We start from the raw sequence: 16,854 nt of genomic DNA on the forward strand, positions 1-16,854 counted from the left end.
AGGACTTGCATGTGGCTGCTCCGTCTCCATGGACACAGAGGCAGGACTTGCATGTAGCTGCTCCGTCTCCATGGACAGAGGCAGGACTTGCATGTGGCTGCTCTGTCTCCATGGGGACGCAGGCAGGACTTGCATGTGCTACTCGGTCTCCATGGGGACAGAGGCAAGACTTGCATGTGGCTGCTCCGTCTCCATGGGGACACAGAGGCAGGACTTGCATGTGGCTGCTCCGTCTCCATGGACACAGAGGCAGGACTTACATGTGGCTGTTCCGTCTCCATGGACACAGAGGCAGGACTTGCATGTGGCTGCTCCGTCTCCATGGACACAGAGGCAGGACTTGCATGTGGCTGTTCCGTCTCCATGGGGACACAGAGGCAGGACTTGCATGTGGCTTCTCTGTCTCCATGGACACAGGCAGGACTTGCATGTGGCTGTTCCGTCTCCATGGGGACAGAGGCAGGACTTGCATGTGGCTGTTCCGTCTCCATGGGGACAGAGGCAGGACTTGCATGTAGCTGCTCCGTCTCCATGGACAGAGGCAGGACTTGCATGTGGCTGCTCTGTCTCCATGGGGACGCAGGCAGGACTTGCATGTGGCTGTTCCGTCTCCATGGGGACACAGAGGCAGGACTTGCATGTGGCTGCTCCGTCTCCATGGGGACAGAGGCAGGACTTGCATGTGGCTGCTCCGTCTCCATGGACACAGAGGCAGCACTTGCATGTGGCTGCTCCGTCTCCATGGACACAGAGGCAGGACTTGCATGTGGCTGCTCCGTCTCCATGGACACAGAGGCAGGACTTGCCTTGTGTGTGGTTGCTTCATCAGCATCCTCCTGCAGCAGCACAGCACCAGCATCCTGTGTTCTGTGTTTGCCCAAATCAGAAGCCCGGTCAGCACTTAGTGGGTTTTGGCTCCATGTGATGGGGAGCATGGTCCTGGGGTCTAGAAGGTGGCTCACTGCTATGATTCATGTGGACTTGTACACACCAGGCTCGGCGGAATGTGGGTGGACAGCTCAGGTTCTCCTCATGGCAGCTGAAGCCGGGTTCCAGGACAGGGTTCAAGGAAGTGGTCCCTTGTGTGACCTTGTGTTATGAGTTCTGCCACTGAGAACACCACCTATGCCACACACTGGCTGCAGAGCATTCTATCCCTGTGGGCTGTATGTCCCTGGTCATGCCCAACCAGCCTGCTGTGCAGAGAAGCTGCCTGGCAGTGGATATGGTCCCAGCTGGCCAGTCGGTGAGCTCCCCCAGGTGGAGCCTGCCTTCCTGTCTCCTTTGTGTACATGTCCGGCACTGCCCTCATGCAGAGCTGACCCTGCTATTCAGTGGGGGTGCTTAAGCACCTCAACTTCTGATGACCTGTTATCTGTGCAATGATTCAAATGTTGGCCTCCTATGAGCATCCTGGAGTCCATTCTTCCGGGTTTAGCAGCAACACAATAAAAACTTCAGGCGTCTACAGGTAGTTTATTAAACAGTGACGTCCCAAGTCAAACACTGATGGTTTAAAAAGTGATAAATAGTTGAACGTGGCAGTTAAAGAGATTGTAGCATCTTTGTATGGAGTCCTGGTTTGTGGGCACACAGACCCATCTGTTCTTGTGGCTAGTTTACATCAACATCAAATGCTCACGCCTAGTCCTTGCCTAGGGGTTATATTTGTGTTTTGAGACAATTTCTTATTCTTGCAACCCAGGCTGTCTCCAAATGCGAGACCTTCCTATTTTAGCCTCTTAAGTCCTAAAGGCAGAGTCACATTATCACAGCCACGCTCCTCAGAGATGAGGGTACACAGCCTCACTGACCACATGGCTGAGGTGAGAGGCTCCAGCACTCCCTGGAACCTGCTGATGGGTTTTTCTTCACCCAAAGTGTCTAGGCACAGTCTTACGAGGAGGCCCATGCTGTCTTCCAACACTAAACCTGCGTCTCTCTCTCTTAGCAGTGAACCATGCACAATTAGACTTAAGCTGCCTTTTTGTCTCACTGGTAATGCTGAGACACCTCTGTCCCAGAGATGTCTGTGCCAATGTGTGTCAGACCAAGTATGACACAACCACCTGTGTCACAGTCCTTCAGCACTCAGCGTCCACTCAGTAACTCAGCAGGTTTATGACTGACAGTGATTTTATTTAACATACCCTGTTTTTTTCCCCTTAAGGCCTTAGATAAAAACTACCAAGGAAACTCTCCCTGCCACTTAGCTTTCATAGTGCTAGAAGGTACTGTGCCAGCTGAAGGGTGGGCAAAGGCATTGGGGTCCAATACTGGACTCTGAATCCACAATGCTGACAAGCCAGGCCAGATGTGTCCCCTGGTCCAATTATGGCATAGCTATTATGGAGATAACTGCTTTCTGGTTGAATCTGAGGCCTGTTCCGCAGGAGGGATTTTGTGCTTGGAACTACAATCCTGGTCAAAAGCTCATGACTGGGCCAGTCATAGGCCCTAGGGTAGAAGCTGCTGTTGTTACTTTGCTAAACAGCCATGCTAAAAATCATCTTCTAAATACTTGTGCTTATACCCATAGATCTGAACCTGGCAGGAGAATCATCTTTTTAAATCAGGTGACAATTAATGCAAAGACGCACCATTGGTTCAGGTGCTGAGAACAAGAGACTGTTCAGTCAGAAGTGAAGCATCTTAACTCTCCCCACCGCCTTGCGCCCTCACTCCCTCCGCTGCCCAGGCCCAGGGAACTTGGTGGAGGAGAGGCGGGGAGAACACAGGAGCTGAAAAGTGGGGTGGGATGGCGTGAGGTGCTGTCTGTTGGACATAGAGCATGGTTTCACTTCCGGACCCACAGCCGCTGTGGTAACCTTGTCAGGACTGCATGAGGTCAGGCCAGACGAGATGCTGGCATGGATGGCTTGGGTTGGGGTGCGCTCCGTGCCCCACTCCTTACTGAGGAGCTGCTGGGGGAGGGGAAATCATTCGTTTCTGAGGGCGCTCCCGTGGATGGCCGCGCAGCGCACCGTCGGTAGCTGGAGCCAGCTTTTCTAGCTCCAGCAGGGAGGTGTTCTCCCCGACGCCTCATCGGTACCTCACCTGTACGTGTGTGCACCTGAGGTAGCACTAGTGGAACTTACCGGGCTACCAGTAAATGACACATGGGAGGGATGTGTTGAGGGGCATATGAGGCAAGCAGGAGAAGGGACATGGGGCACGTTTCATTGTGTGTATGTGGTCACGTTTCATTGTGTGTACGTGGTCACGTTTCATTGTGTGTATGTATGAAATGCTCAAAAATGAAGAAAGATGTCGAGTTCCAAGCAAAGAGCCATTGTTTTCCAGTGGTAACTGGCAGGACCTGACCGTCTTGTAGCTGTGTTGTTGGATTTCAGTTACTTCATAATCTGTTTAAACCACATGGAGTATCTTGGGACTGTGGTGAGGAGCGCGTGCGTCTGCCCTGGTGGTGGTGTTGAACCTAGGATCCCCGTGAGGAACCAGGTGCCCTTGTGTTTTCGGGTCACCACGCTCCCCTCCAGCCAAGGCCCCGTCACCATGACGGCCCTCTCGCAGCTTGTTCTGGTCGTGACAGTCACATTCAGGGTCTGTCCACATTCCTCCCTGTCCACGTGTGTGACTGGAATCACAGTCGGTGTGGCATCCAGGCCTGTGCCATTGAGCGTCCAGCCGCTGAGGAGACCCAGTGTTTGAGGGATGAGGACGCGCTCGGCAAAGTCCCTCTCGGGGACACAGACGGGGAGCCCAGAGTCGGGACACTGCAAGGGCCTCTCCAGCTCCAGCAGGGAGAGGTCGTTCTCGCCTGAGGCCTCATCATAGCGCATGTGCACATGAGTACGCCTGACCTCAATCTTCCAGCCAGCATCTGAAACCAGGAGCAACCAACCCTCTTACACAGTCGTGTTTTCAAGGGGGCCACAGCTAGCTAGCCTCCGGGAGCTGACCTCAGGGAAACGCTGCGGGGCAGAGGCAGTGCTCTTCCCTCTTCTGGGCCTTGGATGCAGATCATAGAATGGGCCACTTTACACCGTCCTCTAAAAAAAGTCAGTTTTATCCTGGAGTACGGTACCGCGTCGGGGGTGGGGAGAAAGCAGGAGGCGGTGAAAAGGAACGTCCCCAGGCCAGTGTGAACGTGGCACTCAGGACTTCTCATGAGGCATTTAGCTCTCTCAGGATGTCTCAGCTGCTCGTTTGTCCACACGAGTGTTTAGGGATAAAGAGCGGGACACACTCACTTCAAGTCTCACACTTTCTGTTGAGCACATCCTAGCTGATGATAGGAACTTCCCAGGGGGGAGAAATGACTGTCCAGGTTTATAGATGGAAAATGAGGCCATAGATACGTCCCGAGATGAGACAGGGTTGCAGCCCCAGACTACAGGGAGGAGGGATTTGAACCCAGCTCCTCTGGCCCTCAGCCAGCCCTCTATGTCCAGGGGGTTGTTCTACTGCTCCAGTCTGTCCTGGGCTAAATGCTCCTTAGCACTGGCTTGCTGGGTCCATATTCTACTAGATATGTCTTGTTTTGTGTATGCCTGTGATTTTTATACCTACCTTGGTATTACCGAAGCTATTTCACATCTTGCTGTAGAAACAAATTTTCTAGTTGAAAATTTTCCGTTTTATTCCTGTTGGCTTATTCCTTTTATTTATAATGAGATCTTGTACAATTCGTGAAGAAATACTTACTTGCTTTTACACTAATATTGTTGTGTAGTAACGAACACTTTGCCGTTGTCAACACAAAGTCCTCCTGTATTAAAACACCACCACAGAATTCCTTTCCTTCAGAGTTTGTTAACTTGACCTTTAAAAAAAACACAGAAAATAGCTGTTAGCAGCCAGTGTAAGACGAGGGAACAGTAAGGCTGAGTGCAGCCTGGGGCGCCAGGGACAGTCGGTCAGTGTCTACACCCCACTGCCTCTCCTACAGCTCCCCGCGCTCTGACATCTCAGCCACGGAAGAGTAAGGGCTGTCTGACCCCACCCCCCAGAACAAGGAAAACAGAGCTGAAGGGCTGGCCACCAGGGTCATGCTCTTTCAGGGGCCAGAGCTTTTGTGACTTCTGAGTTTGCATGGCACAGGCCAGGATGGCTAATCAGGCAGAGCCCACAGAGTGGCAAGGGCGTGGAGAGCGCCAGGGGACACAGTGGCTGTAGGATGGATGCTAAAGGAGAGGACCCCAGGGAGCTGCAGGCCCCGCAGGAGCATTTGTGACGGGAGACTACTTAAGGCCAGGGAAGCTCACCCTAAGGGGCCAGAGGGGACAGTTCTGGGGCTCATGAAGGCTGAAAGAGTGTGCTATGCCAGCCAGCTGAAAAGGTGGCCAAGCATTTGGTAGAACCCAGGAGGGTCTTGTCTCTGTAGGGGAAGCAACCGACTCCGAACACTGCACTGGCCTTCCCCAGCAAAGCCCAAACGCAAGGTGCAATTGGATTAAACTGTTTCCAGGTATCTTAACCATGTTCCAGAGCACCGTTGAAATATGTTTATAGAGCACAAAGCTTCCTGTAGCGAATGAGAGTTAAAGCCCATAAGGTCTGCAACCCGCCAATAGTCACCAGGCAGAAAAATAAACAACACATGCTCCATGTTCCATACCGAGGAGAATATCAACCGAGCTGAGTCAGAACTGCTAGGTGGGGGCAGGGTGATGGAGCTGAGTCAGAACTGCTAGGTGGGGGCAGGGTGATGGAGCTGAGTCAGAACTGCTAGGTGGGGGCAGGGCGATGGAGCTGAGTCAGAACTGCTAGGTGGGGGCAGGGTGATGGAGCTGAGTCAGAACTGCTAGGTGGGGGCAGGGCGATGGAGCTGAGTCAGAACTGCTAGGTGGGGGCAGGGTGGTGGAGCTGAGTCAGAACTGTTAGGTGGATCAGAAGCCGTGCACAGATAACCATGTCTCCATGGGGCTGGGCTATAGCACCAGGCACAAACGGAGAGACTGGTTATTGGCTACATGGTGTAGCCGGTGGCTGTAACCAATGAGCACATCCAGTGTGGAGCAAATGCTGCAGACATCTGAGTTTGTGCTCCACAAAGGCCCGTGCAGCCCAGGGAAGGGTTTGTTCCTAATTCACTTGGCCATCACCTGTTTTCGGCAAGAAAATGGAAATGACGGATGAAGTTTGCAACAAAACAAAAGCTGTTATGGAATGCTCTTACCTGCCACGGGAAGCTAGGCAGACACTGGCTGCCTCTTTCTGGTGTCCTGATGTCTTTGGAAGTCAGGGCTCCACAGGCACATTTGTCTTCGTTTGTGATGGCAACACAAGAAGAGAGTCAGTGTTTTCCAAATGGATGTGGTGCCTACAGTGGTGCTAGCCAGAGTCTCATCTGAATGCTGGCAGACAGGGTGAAGCTGCACCGCTCCCAGGCTTATTTAGGGGGCAGTGGGGACAATAGAATGACGGGCCTCCCGACGCAAAGCACCTCTGTTCTAACGTGGAGGCCAGAACCCTGAGTAGGCCATTGCATCCCGCTAGCCACAGCACTGCATGCAACCTGTGAGCGTCAGAAGGAAGGGGCGTGGAGGGCGAACTAGCCTACCTCCGTGAAAACTCACCACTTGGACTGCATGACTTGTGGTCCTTGCCCAGCTTGTAGCCCCTGGCACAGCTGCACATGTAGGATGACTGCCCTGGATGGCAGAAGTGCTGGCACCCGTCCGTCCTCTCTAGGTGACATTCATTTTTAGCTAAAAAGGAAGAAAAGGCAAAAGCAACCATGCTGGTGTGGAACGGCCAATGTCGTCATCTGCTCACGCGTGGTCCCAGTGTTTCTTGTATGTTACGTGAGCAAAGAAAATATAAACCTGGAGATACACCCACAGGCCCCATTCTGTCCAGCTCGCCAATTTTCAGGTAAAGCTTCCCACACTCCAGGTATGTCCATGGAGACGCAGTGAGATGTCACCTGTGTTTGACATCAGGAGCTGTCCAGTCCTGGACGTCTTACTGGAATCTCATCTACCTCCCTAGATGTTTCCTTTCCCACTGCAAAAGCTGCTGTCTTTGGGTTGTTCCTTCAATGAGCAGGAATGGGACCCACAGGGGGTCAGAGCCCAGTAGCAGCTGAACAGCTGAGGCGGGACTGAAGTCTAAGCATCTCCAGGGAGGTGGTGGAGAGGGAAAGGTCTGGGCTAATGAACCTTTTCCCCACTGAGAGCTGGTTCTAAGCTACGGAGACACAGAAAGAGTTACACGTGTCACTTCTGTAGTTGACAATGATCAGGAATTCATTCTCTTGGCCCCATGAGGTCATTTGCACAGGCATTTAAGGACTTAAGTCAGGCCTGGTGGTACAGGTCTGCTTATCATAGTTACTCTGAAGTTCGAGGGGCAGAAGATCATTAGTTCAAGGCCTGCCTGGACTATATGGCAAGTTCCTTTGTTTTTATTTGTTATGTAGAGGGGTGTTTTGCCTATATATGTCTGTGTACTGTACGGGTACAGTGCCCACAGAGGCCAGAGGGGGTGTTAGGTCCTCCTGGGACTGGAGTTATAGAAGGCTGTGAGCTGCCACCTGGGGGCTGCTGGGAATCAAACCTGGAAGAGCAGCCCATCCTCCTAACCTCCAAGCCCCCTCTCCAGACCCATGCATAGCAAGTTCAAGACCAGACCAGGGAATATATTTACACCCTGACCAAAAATAGAAAGTTAAAAAGGCCTGGAAACGTAGCTCAGCAGGAGACTGTGCCTGCGGGTGTGAAACCCTACATCCAAATTCTACAGCTTAAAGCGGGAGGGGGGGCAGAGACTATTTACTTACCAAGTTTTGCTTAGATTTCTCTCTCTCTAGAGTATCCCTGACTGGCATGTCAGTCAGACACATCTGCGTGCACCCCTTCCAACTAGTGTGCAGATTATGGATTGGGGGGATAGTTGGGAAAGGAGACCTTTGGCTATGAAAATTTCAAGAGGGCTAGTGTCGGACAGTGGGTCACAGAATGCAGCCAGCACCTGTGATACCCGGGGTGAGGTAGAGTAGAGGAACCAAGGAGTCCCCAGAGATGACTGCATCAAGGTCCCCAGGGCACCCTCTGCTGCCTGAGCGAGCTGCTGTGTCGCTCAGCAAGCCCGTCGTGGATGGAGAGTGGGCGTTGCCTCACCCATTGCACAGTCCCTGCCCTCGTAGCCAGGGGGGCACGCACAGCTGTAGTTGCGGATGTGGTCCCTGCACGTCCCATTGTTGAGGCAGGGCTGGGAGTTACACGGAGAACCACCTGTGGGGGCAGAAGGGACTCTTGAGACAGGTCCATCCTCAGCTTGCTCCACCAGGGAAGAGGAGACCAGGTTCCAGGTGCTCCCTGACCCACCGGGTGTCACGTGTTCCCCAGACCCCAATCTGTGCACCCCAGGATCTTCTACTCATTTCAAAGTGTGTCCTTGTTCCCACGCGCCCCTATGGTCTCCATGCACTTCTGTATTTCTTTCTGCTGACACCCACCCCACACTCCTCCTGAGGATAGCCCACCCCACACTCCTCCTGAGGAACGCCTAAGGAGAAGACCCCGAGGCACACATCTGGGTTACAGCCACAATTCTCTCAAATCTGACCCATCTCCTGACCCACGGCATGCCCTTTCCCAGAAGTAGGATGAGCTATGAGGTAGGGAAGAGCTCCTGTCTGTTACCTGAGCCCCAGCTGCCTAGAAACTCCCAGACATTAGCACAATGAAACCAGAGGCCTCACTGTGGTCCTGTAGTGCGAGCCTTGGGATCAGTGCACTTCCCGGGCACACAGCAGGTCCCAGGAGCCAGCGGTTCAGGATGTGAATCTGTGGGTCCCAGGGGAGACTGCCCTGAGCCTTACCTTAGGACAGAGAGCTGAGAGAGCACTTACCCTTGTACTGTCTCCAGAATCCTTCCTGTCAAGGCAAAAGGTAAGAAGATCACCCTGGGGTCCTTCTGGATTCAGTCTACCATGGATGGCACCAAGGATGCTCTCTGCCCTTGTCTGCCATGGATGGACTCAGGGCTAAGGAAACAGGGGTTTCACTCACTCATCCGGAGGATGTGGAATTTTTGCGTGTGATTTAACAGACTGTTTACACTGAGCAGGATGGAATATTCTACACCGGTTACTTACCATGTCTCACAGGGAGGAAGGATGCTGCATGTGAGGACACAAAGATACAGCACCTTCTTCCTGTTCCCTTTCTACCTCACTCTGCAGAAATGCTCGGCAATCGTCTGAAATCCCCATCTCTCTCTCTCTTTTTTTTTATTTAAGAAGTAAGCTGTTGTAACTGTAAAGGTCCGTGGGGGAGGCTGGAGTGGGATATCCAAATGAACTCTTCAGACCTGTGATATGTCCCCAAACCATACTCAGACTTCCTAATGATGTGTGGGTGACATCACAATCGCTCTCCCCCCACTCAGGAAATCAGCAAATTGAAATTTAGGGTGGGCTGCTTTAAAAACTTCCATTGCTCTCACCAAATGACAGATGCACTGTTTGAGAAGGATCCTCTACACCCTGTGAGTCTTTAAGAAACTATAATAAAAATATTTAAGCACTCTGCGGATAAGAAGTCAATGTTTACGCACAACCAATTTTAAATATTGCTACATTAACACGCAAAACTACTGCAATGCGGGAGATTAAACCAGAATTATGTTCTAGACAACCATTCCACCACCATGCCACACCCCAGCCTGGGAAATTATTAAATATTTTACAACTGTATTCTGAAGTATTTACCCCAAAATAGTCACTGTCCCTTAAGTTTTAGCTTCTTCTTTCTGTCTTCTGATAATCTTATGAGTAATTAGAGATGAAAAATGCTTATCTGATTGTTAGTGTTTATGCATGTGTGAAAAAAGACTTACCTAATCCAGAGTATGGATCATGGGAAATTGTGTGTGTGTGTGTGTGTGTGTGTGTGTGTGTGTGTATACGCGTGTTCACGTGCATATAAGGGAAGAAGTTTGTCTTTCTAAAATTCTCTCAACATGTGCAAACAGTGGAGTTTGGTTGTGGTATGATGGGCAGGTCTTCCCAGCTAGGTAGCTGGACCAGAAGGAGCCTAGGGCATGGTTCCATCTGCTGCCATGGCCTCTAAGTCTGGCCCCTCATCTGGGAAGTCAGGCTCACACCAACCCCTCCATAAGGAAATAGGCTAATTAGACCTGTCCTCTGAGACAGCTGAGCCTGAACAGTTAGAAAGCATGGAGTACCGCAGGGTTCACGGGGCTCACGTACGGTCATGATGTCATTTTCAAAAACTTCTCTTGCTTCCTCATAGTTGCAGATTTCCTCATAGCATTCCCTTTCCAAGTTGCCCTCGAAGATTTCCTCCAGGAGATAAGAACCAGCACGTCTCCATCTCACCAGGACACTGTTAGCCTCAGAGGCTGGAAGGAACACTACAGAGGGAAGCAGCAGTGTGAGCAGAGGCCCCCTCTCACACGGTGCCTCAGTGGGCACGTGCTATTCCCTACTCATCAGCAGGGCCTGGGCTGTGCCCGTCTTCAGGGCCAGGGGGCATTCCTATGCTGGGCATGGACTTCCTTTTTGTTGGGTGAGAGGATGGCCCTTGTGACTTAGGCAGACACACTGGCATTTTATGGGCAGAGGATCCAGGTCCTGAGAGGCTCTGCTCAGTCTGCTGCAGTAGGTGAGTGTCCACACAGAAACAAAGGGACACGGACAGGCACACCACCGTCTGCTTCAACATTAACTGTACTGGTACTTTTTCGGGGTGGACAGACACATCAGGTAAGTGCTTCCTGGAGAGTGGAGAGTGTCTGCGTGTGAACATCGAATACGGGAATGCAGGGACTGGGTGGCAGGAAGGACAGACAGGCTGAGCCCGACAGTTCTGGAGCATTTTGCACGAGGGTGGACTCAGGTGAGCTTGCTTAGACAGAGCTCAGACCTACAGTTTTCCTTCCTGCCTGTTCTCAGAGGAGTACTGGGTACCACCTCACCATGCTGCCACCTGGGGTGCTTTGGGCAGTGGTCAGAGGAGAGGACAATTTCCTCAGAGATGCACTGAGGTGCACAGTTTGGTGTTACTGTGGCAAGATGGCTGTATCCACCCCAGGGCTTAGAGACACAGCCCTACACACCAGAAGTACTCGGCTCACAGCCCCCGTCTGCAGGGCGAGGGAAGGTATGCAAGCCGTCTGTCTTTTTTTTCCCACACCAGTGTGCAAGGTACCAAGAACCAAGAAGCCCCAATTGTGGCACACGTGGATCACCAAACTCGCAGGCTCACCCCGACAACAGTGGTTTTTCTGAGAGCCAGCTGACAGGACTTGTCTCTGTGGACTCCACCCTCACAGGGAGTTGTCACTGGGCAAACTGTTACACATGAAGCGACCAGTGATGAGGAATGTTAGGTGGGATGGAGGGGGTGCAGAAGTCAGAGAGAGTAAAGACTGGTGGCCTGGAACCGAGGCTGCGCTGAGGAGCTCGGGTTGCGGTCAGGGGTCGGGAATAGGAGGACATAGAGAGCCCAGAAGAGACTCAGAGGCTGGGATGGAAGGCTTAGATGCTCCAGGGTGGAAAGAGCTGTGTGGATCAAGCCTCAGGCTAACCGTCCCTGGCAGTCCTTCGGCAAAGGACAAGAACCCCTGATGTCTAGGTGGACAGGCTGCAGCCCAGGTTTGACTAAGGGGTGCCCAGCCGGTCTTGTCCGGCACGACTTAGGCTGACCGTGACCCGACAGGTTCCGGTCCCCTTCAGCAGCTCTTACCACATGGCAATGAGATCCACACCAACTTTCAGGATGGAGAGAGAGGACGTAGCTTGTCCTTTAGGCCCCTTAAAGACAATATCGTCTACAGAACCGCCGGGGCCAGACCAAGGATGAGATGGCTCGGTCTGGTGGTTCATTCTGTAGCCCTAGCACTTGGAAGACTGAGGCAGGAGAATTGCCAAGGGTTGAAGCTAGCCTGAACCACACAGTGAGCTCCAGACCAGCTTGGGCTATAGAACGAGACACCAGCTTTAAGACAATGCTTTGAAAAGAACGAAACATCAAGCACCTACCTGAAAGCTCCACCTGGTGCAGGACAAGGGTAAGGATGAAGGGGAGAATGAGGCCCCAGAGCAGCTGGACACAGCTAGCCATGCTGACCCAGAGCCTGGCTAGCCCCGGGCAGGGCAAAGTCTGCAAACAGCCAAAGTCCAGGGTCCCCGGAGGCACAGTGGTCAACATGTGCCTTAGAACACAGAGAGGGCTAGATTAGGTGACCCGTGGGCCTAGTTGCTGATGACTTGAGTAGGAGAAGCACTGTCATTGTGGTCCCTTACTGCATTTACTGTTAGGCAACCAGCAGTGACTGGGGAGGAAGAGGCAGACGTGGAGCCTGGAGGAGGAGAGGGAAGTGTATCGTGACCTAATGGGTTGTTCTATGAACGGGGCTAGAGCCTGCATCTTTTGTTGACTGAATGATACCCACAAGGACAAAAAATCTAACGACACCTATAAACACAGTTTATTAAAGTAGGATGCAAAGACAGCAAAGCAGGCAGCAGCCTAACTTAAATACATACATTGTGAAGTTGCTTTTAAGAAGCTAGAGGAATTATGTATTATGGTTTCAGATTTTGCATTTTCATGGGATTTCTGTGCATGCAAGTGTCTGTTTCCTCATCCTCCATGAATTTGGGGTCCAGATAGAGGGGAGCAAATTCCCAGAGGATGTTGCCCCTCTTGCCTAGAGCTGGGGTACTGAGCCCAGCTCCGGTTCTGACTTCCCCACTCACCCCTTCTCTAGGCATGGGTACCTCCCAGTGCTGATCTGGGGGCTGGTACACAGCATCTCTCCCCCAGTGTCAGCTTCTCCCATCCATCCAGGATATGGAAAAACACCGAAGACTTCCAGGACCCACGGGCCTTGGCACTGGGAGAGGGGCGTGGCTTCCGTGAAAGCCACCATCTGGAAGAAAGTCGTTTCTCCTGCCATTTGCTAGGTCTTGTTTCTGAATCAGGAAGTGTTTGATCGGAGCAGGGCCTAATGAGGGGATGCTGCTCTTCTCTGCACTCAGTCTAGAAACCCCCATCGTCCTCCCTGGGAACCTGCACTCTCATCCACAGTACCCCAGGGAGCCTGTGCCCACTGCCAGCACCACAGGAAGCCCGTGTCCTGATTGCCAGAGCCACAAGGGGAGGTGCCTCACTGAATCTGGGGTTCACCTTCCTGGCCCCTGACACTCAGGGTCTGGATGCTGGCGTTTCTGTTTGCTTTGAAATTATTTGCCATTCTCTTACTATTTCAGGTAGTGAGCTGTGTCTAGCATGAAGTGCTCTTGAGTAAATTCACTCTTTAAATGTCTGCTCAGGGTCCCTGTGGGATGACCCCACACCCACCCAGACTCTTGTGCTTGTCTTTCTGTTGGTACAGGGACCTGTGTGGGTGCTGATCTTGTCCTGGAGTTGTTGGAGACCAGGGAGTTCTTGTTCTTAAGGGCAGCTACAAAGCCCATCTACAGGGGTGGGCGGAAGCCGTGACCTTCCCACTGCTGAGCTGCATGCAGAGCCAGTGGGCCATGATATGGAGAAGGTGTTCTCAGTGTCCACACCACTGACCCAGCTGTGGCTGCAGAGCTCAGCCCCACTCTCCGTTCTAGGAAACTGAGTGTTGCTTTTGTTGACTTTCTCCAACCTTGCAAAATTTGTTTACAAAGGACTCTGTCCAGCTCTTGATTTGGGGGAGGTTTTGTACTAGAACCTTTAAACTTTGCTTTGGAAAGTTATGCAAAGTGCAAACTATAGGAAAACTTCTGGAAAAAATGTTAGTCTATTTACTAAAAGTAGGCTTGGTTTTCACAAACATTTAACTTGGGGCCTGGAGGCAATGGACGACTAGAGGGGGGGAGACGTGCCATGAACCCTGTCCAGCCACACCATGCCACTGGACACCTGATTTGGTGGTATGACAGTATCTGGGAGAGTTCCAGAAACTTCTGGGTTGAGGCCCATTCTAGAGACTTAGAATTTAACGTCTGGGGTAAGGCCAGGATTAAGGCTTTGCAAAGACCCCTCTGGGGTCTCCTAATCCGAGCAGGGCTAAGACCAATGTGCTGGGGGATAGGGTCTGTATTAGCACTTGGTGAGCCAATAATGTGCTCAGGAAGAACGGTCTATGCACACTCAACACCAGGTTTATCTAGGGGAAACCCCAGGTGCTCACCCCAGGAAGCACATCCTGGGAGACTGCACACACACTTAGCGCACAGCCCAGCCCAGGGAGGCACACGCACAATCAGCACACAGCCCGCTCGCTCAGGGAGGTACACACATATTCGCCACTCAGCTCAGCAGAGTCCATGCACACTCTCCAGACAGCGCAGTTCAGGAAGACTCCCGCACACACTCCAAGGCAACCCAGCATAGGGGCTGGTCCTTGCCTTGGATCTGGGTTAAAGGTCCCTTTATCTTTAGACAAAGATCTTAGTCTACTTTCCAAGGATTCTTTGTTTTCAGTGGGTGACATGCTACGTTCCCAGTTCCCAGAGGAGAGTGAGGGTTCTCTCACCAAGCAAACACGTATCAGAGTCTAGGCCCCTGACCTAAAGCACCTGCCGAGGGACTGACATCCCTGTCCCACTGTGTGTGTGTGTGTGTGTGTGTGTGTGTGTGTGTGTGCATGCGCGTGCGTGCACGCGCCTATGGCTGTGGGCATTTATTCTCAAGGTAGTTAAGCACAGTCAGTTGAGAGGTTTAGTTTGACCACTCAAAATGGGAACTGTATTAGTGGACAGAGATGACTCCAGGCAAGTGTGAGCAGAGACGGCAGAGACGGCTCCGCCCCCTAGAGCCAGTGGCTCCCCGAGAGTCCTCCAGTCTGGCTCAGGAAGAGAAACCTTTGCTCAATTAGAGTCTGTTTCTTATACCTTGAAGTTAAGGGAACATCAGATTGGGAGCCAAAGAGTCTCCCTACCACTGCAGGTGGGCAGCTAGCTGCCCGGGGAAACTTCCTGCTCAACATTAAACAACACCATACGTGACTCAGCAGGTCTGGAGGACTACCGCTTTAATGGGGAGGACTTGTTGACCGTGGGATCTCAGACGTGGGCACCACCCTGGCCCTCATGGACTTGTCAATCCACCTGAGGAAGGCCGTGACTTTCGTATAGATCCCATACTTGCCCTTCCTCGCACACCCCTCTCCCCAGCTGACAATGCCAGTCACAAAGTAGGTGTCCTTGAACCGGGTGACGTGGGGGCCGCCACTGTCCCCCTGGCAGGCGTCCTCCGGCTTGGCGTCATAGCCAGCGCAGAACATATTCTGCGTGATGGTGAAGCTGGTGGAGAGTTTGCAGGTGTTGCGGTCGACATAGGGCACCTCCAGCTTCTTCAAGATGTGTGACTGGCGGCCCTTCTCATGCGTGCGTCCAAACCCGCTCACGATGCCTGACTTTTGCGTCATCAGTGTGGCCTCGGCCCAGTCCTTCTCAGGCAGGCAGGCAGGGGCCACGTTCATGCGGAATATGATGGGGGTCTTCAGCCTGAGCACGGCGATGTCGAAGTCGTAGGTCTCCCTCACAAACTTGTTGTGTTTTATGACCACGTCCACCTCATGTGTCATCTCATTGCCTTCCTCCAGCTCTGTGTTCCGGTCCCCTGGAGGGGGAGGGGGAGGAGGGGAGGGGGAGGGAAGGACAAGAGGGGAGGGGAGAGAGAGAGGGAGGAGGAGAGGGGGAGAGAGGGAGAGAGAGAAGGAGAGAAAGGGAAGGAGATGGAGAGAGAGGGGGGAGTGGAAGAGAGGGAGAGACAGGAGAGAGGGGAGTGAGAGAGAGAGAGGAGAGAGAGGAGTGAGAGAGAGAGGGAGGGGGAGGGAAGAGAGAGAGGGAGGGGGAGGGAAGAGGGAGGGAGGGAGAGGGAGAGGGAGGGGGCAGATGGCAGTTAGTTCTCTGAGGGCCAGGTGTTTGTACATTAGCTGCTTATAAAGAAGCGTGTCTTTAGTCCCATCAGAAAGGAGGCAGAGGCAGAAGGATCTCTGTGAGTTTGAGGCCAGCATTATCTACATAGGAAGTTCCACGCACACAAGAAAAGGAAGGAAGGAAGGGAGGAAGGGAATGAGCTAGCTGCTCTTACGTCACCTCCACACAGGCCAGAATCATCAGAGAAGAGGGAACCTCCGTAAGATCAGGCTGTAGGCAGGCCTGTAGGACATTCTCTTAATTAGTGATTGATGGGGGAAGGCCCAGCCTATTGTGGGTGGGGCTAACCCTGGGCTGATTGTCCTGGGTTCTGTAAGAAAGCTGGAGAGTAAATCTCGGGGAGCAAGCCAGGAAGCAGCACCCTCCATTGCATCAGCTCCTGCCTCCAGGTTCCTGCCCTGTTAGAGTTCCTGTCCTGACTTCCTTTGATGATGAACAGTGGTGTGGAAGTGTAATCCAAATAAACCCCTCCCCCCAAAATAAGTTTTTTCCTAATATAAAAACAGAGCCAAGTCAAGGAGTATATGCTTGTGTTCCTAGCACTCAAAAGGATGAGGCAGATGCTTGCAGATTCTAGAAAAGCCTGTTCTCTGTAGAGAGACTAAAGTTCCTTTTTGAGACAGGGTTTCTCTGTATTGTTTTGGAAGCTGTTCTGGAACTCACTCTGTAGACCAGGCTGGTCTGGAACTCACAGAGATCCGTCTGCCTCTGCCTCCCGAGTGCTGGGATTAAAGGTGTGCGCCACCACCGCCCGGCAAAAGACTTTTAAGTGTTTACTTTATGTGGATGAGTGTTTGCCTACGTGTATGTGTATGTGTGCATGCCTAGTGCCTGTGGAGACCAGGGCATCAGACCCCCTTTGAGCTGGAGTCACAGACAGTTGTGAGCCACCATATGGGACCCGGGAACCGAACCCAGGTCCTCTGCAAGAACAGTGAGTACTGTTAACCACTGAGCCATCTCTCCACCTCTCTGCC

The 16,854-nt window shown here is 52.4% G+C and overlaps 2 protein-coding genes across 2 annotated transcripts in view; both read right to left on the reverse strand.

Moving 5' to 3' along the window:
* Window positions 1-1,461: 1,461 nt before the first annotated feature.
* Window positions 1,462-12,145, reverse strand: Proz (protein Z, vitamin K dependent plasma glycoprotein). Its single transcript, XM_005073322.4, has 8 exons — window positions 11,978-12,145; window positions 10,184-10,347; window positions 8,822-8,846; window positions 8,088-8,201; window positions 6,543-6,674; window positions 6,143-6,228; window positions 4,669-4,786; window positions 1,462-3,844 (listed from the first exon to the last, which is right to left on the reverse strand). Exons 1-8 carry the CDS (start codon window positions 12,057-12,059, stop codon window positions 3,354-3,356), a joined length of 1,212 nt encoding a protein of 403 aa, XP_005073379.3. The 5' UTR covers window positions 12,060-12,145; the 3' UTR covers window positions 1,462-3,353.
* Window positions 12,146-14,952: 2,807 nt separating this feature from the next.
* The window catches only part of LOC101828456, a 28,948-nt gene continuing 27,046 nt past the window's right edge, over window positions 14,953-16,854 (reverse strand). Inside the window, exon 18 of the mRNA XM_040733391.1 lies at window positions 14,953-15,557. Within this exon, the coding sequence (XP_040589325.1) occupies window positions 14,968-15,557 (590 nt within the window). The 3' untranslated portion in view covers window positions 14,953-14,967. The remainder of the gene's footprint in view (window positions 15,558-16,854) is intronic.

Source organism: Mesocricetus auratus, unplaced genomic scaffold (assembly GCF_017639785.1).
Source record: "Mesocricetus auratus isolate SY011 unplaced genomic scaffold, BCM_Maur_2.0 Super-Scaffold_100031, whole genome shotgun sequence".
In the NCBI taxonomy this organism is placed as follows: domain Eukaryota; kingdom Metazoa; phylum Chordata; class Mammalia; order Rodentia; family Cricetidae; genus Mesocricetus; species Mesocricetus auratus.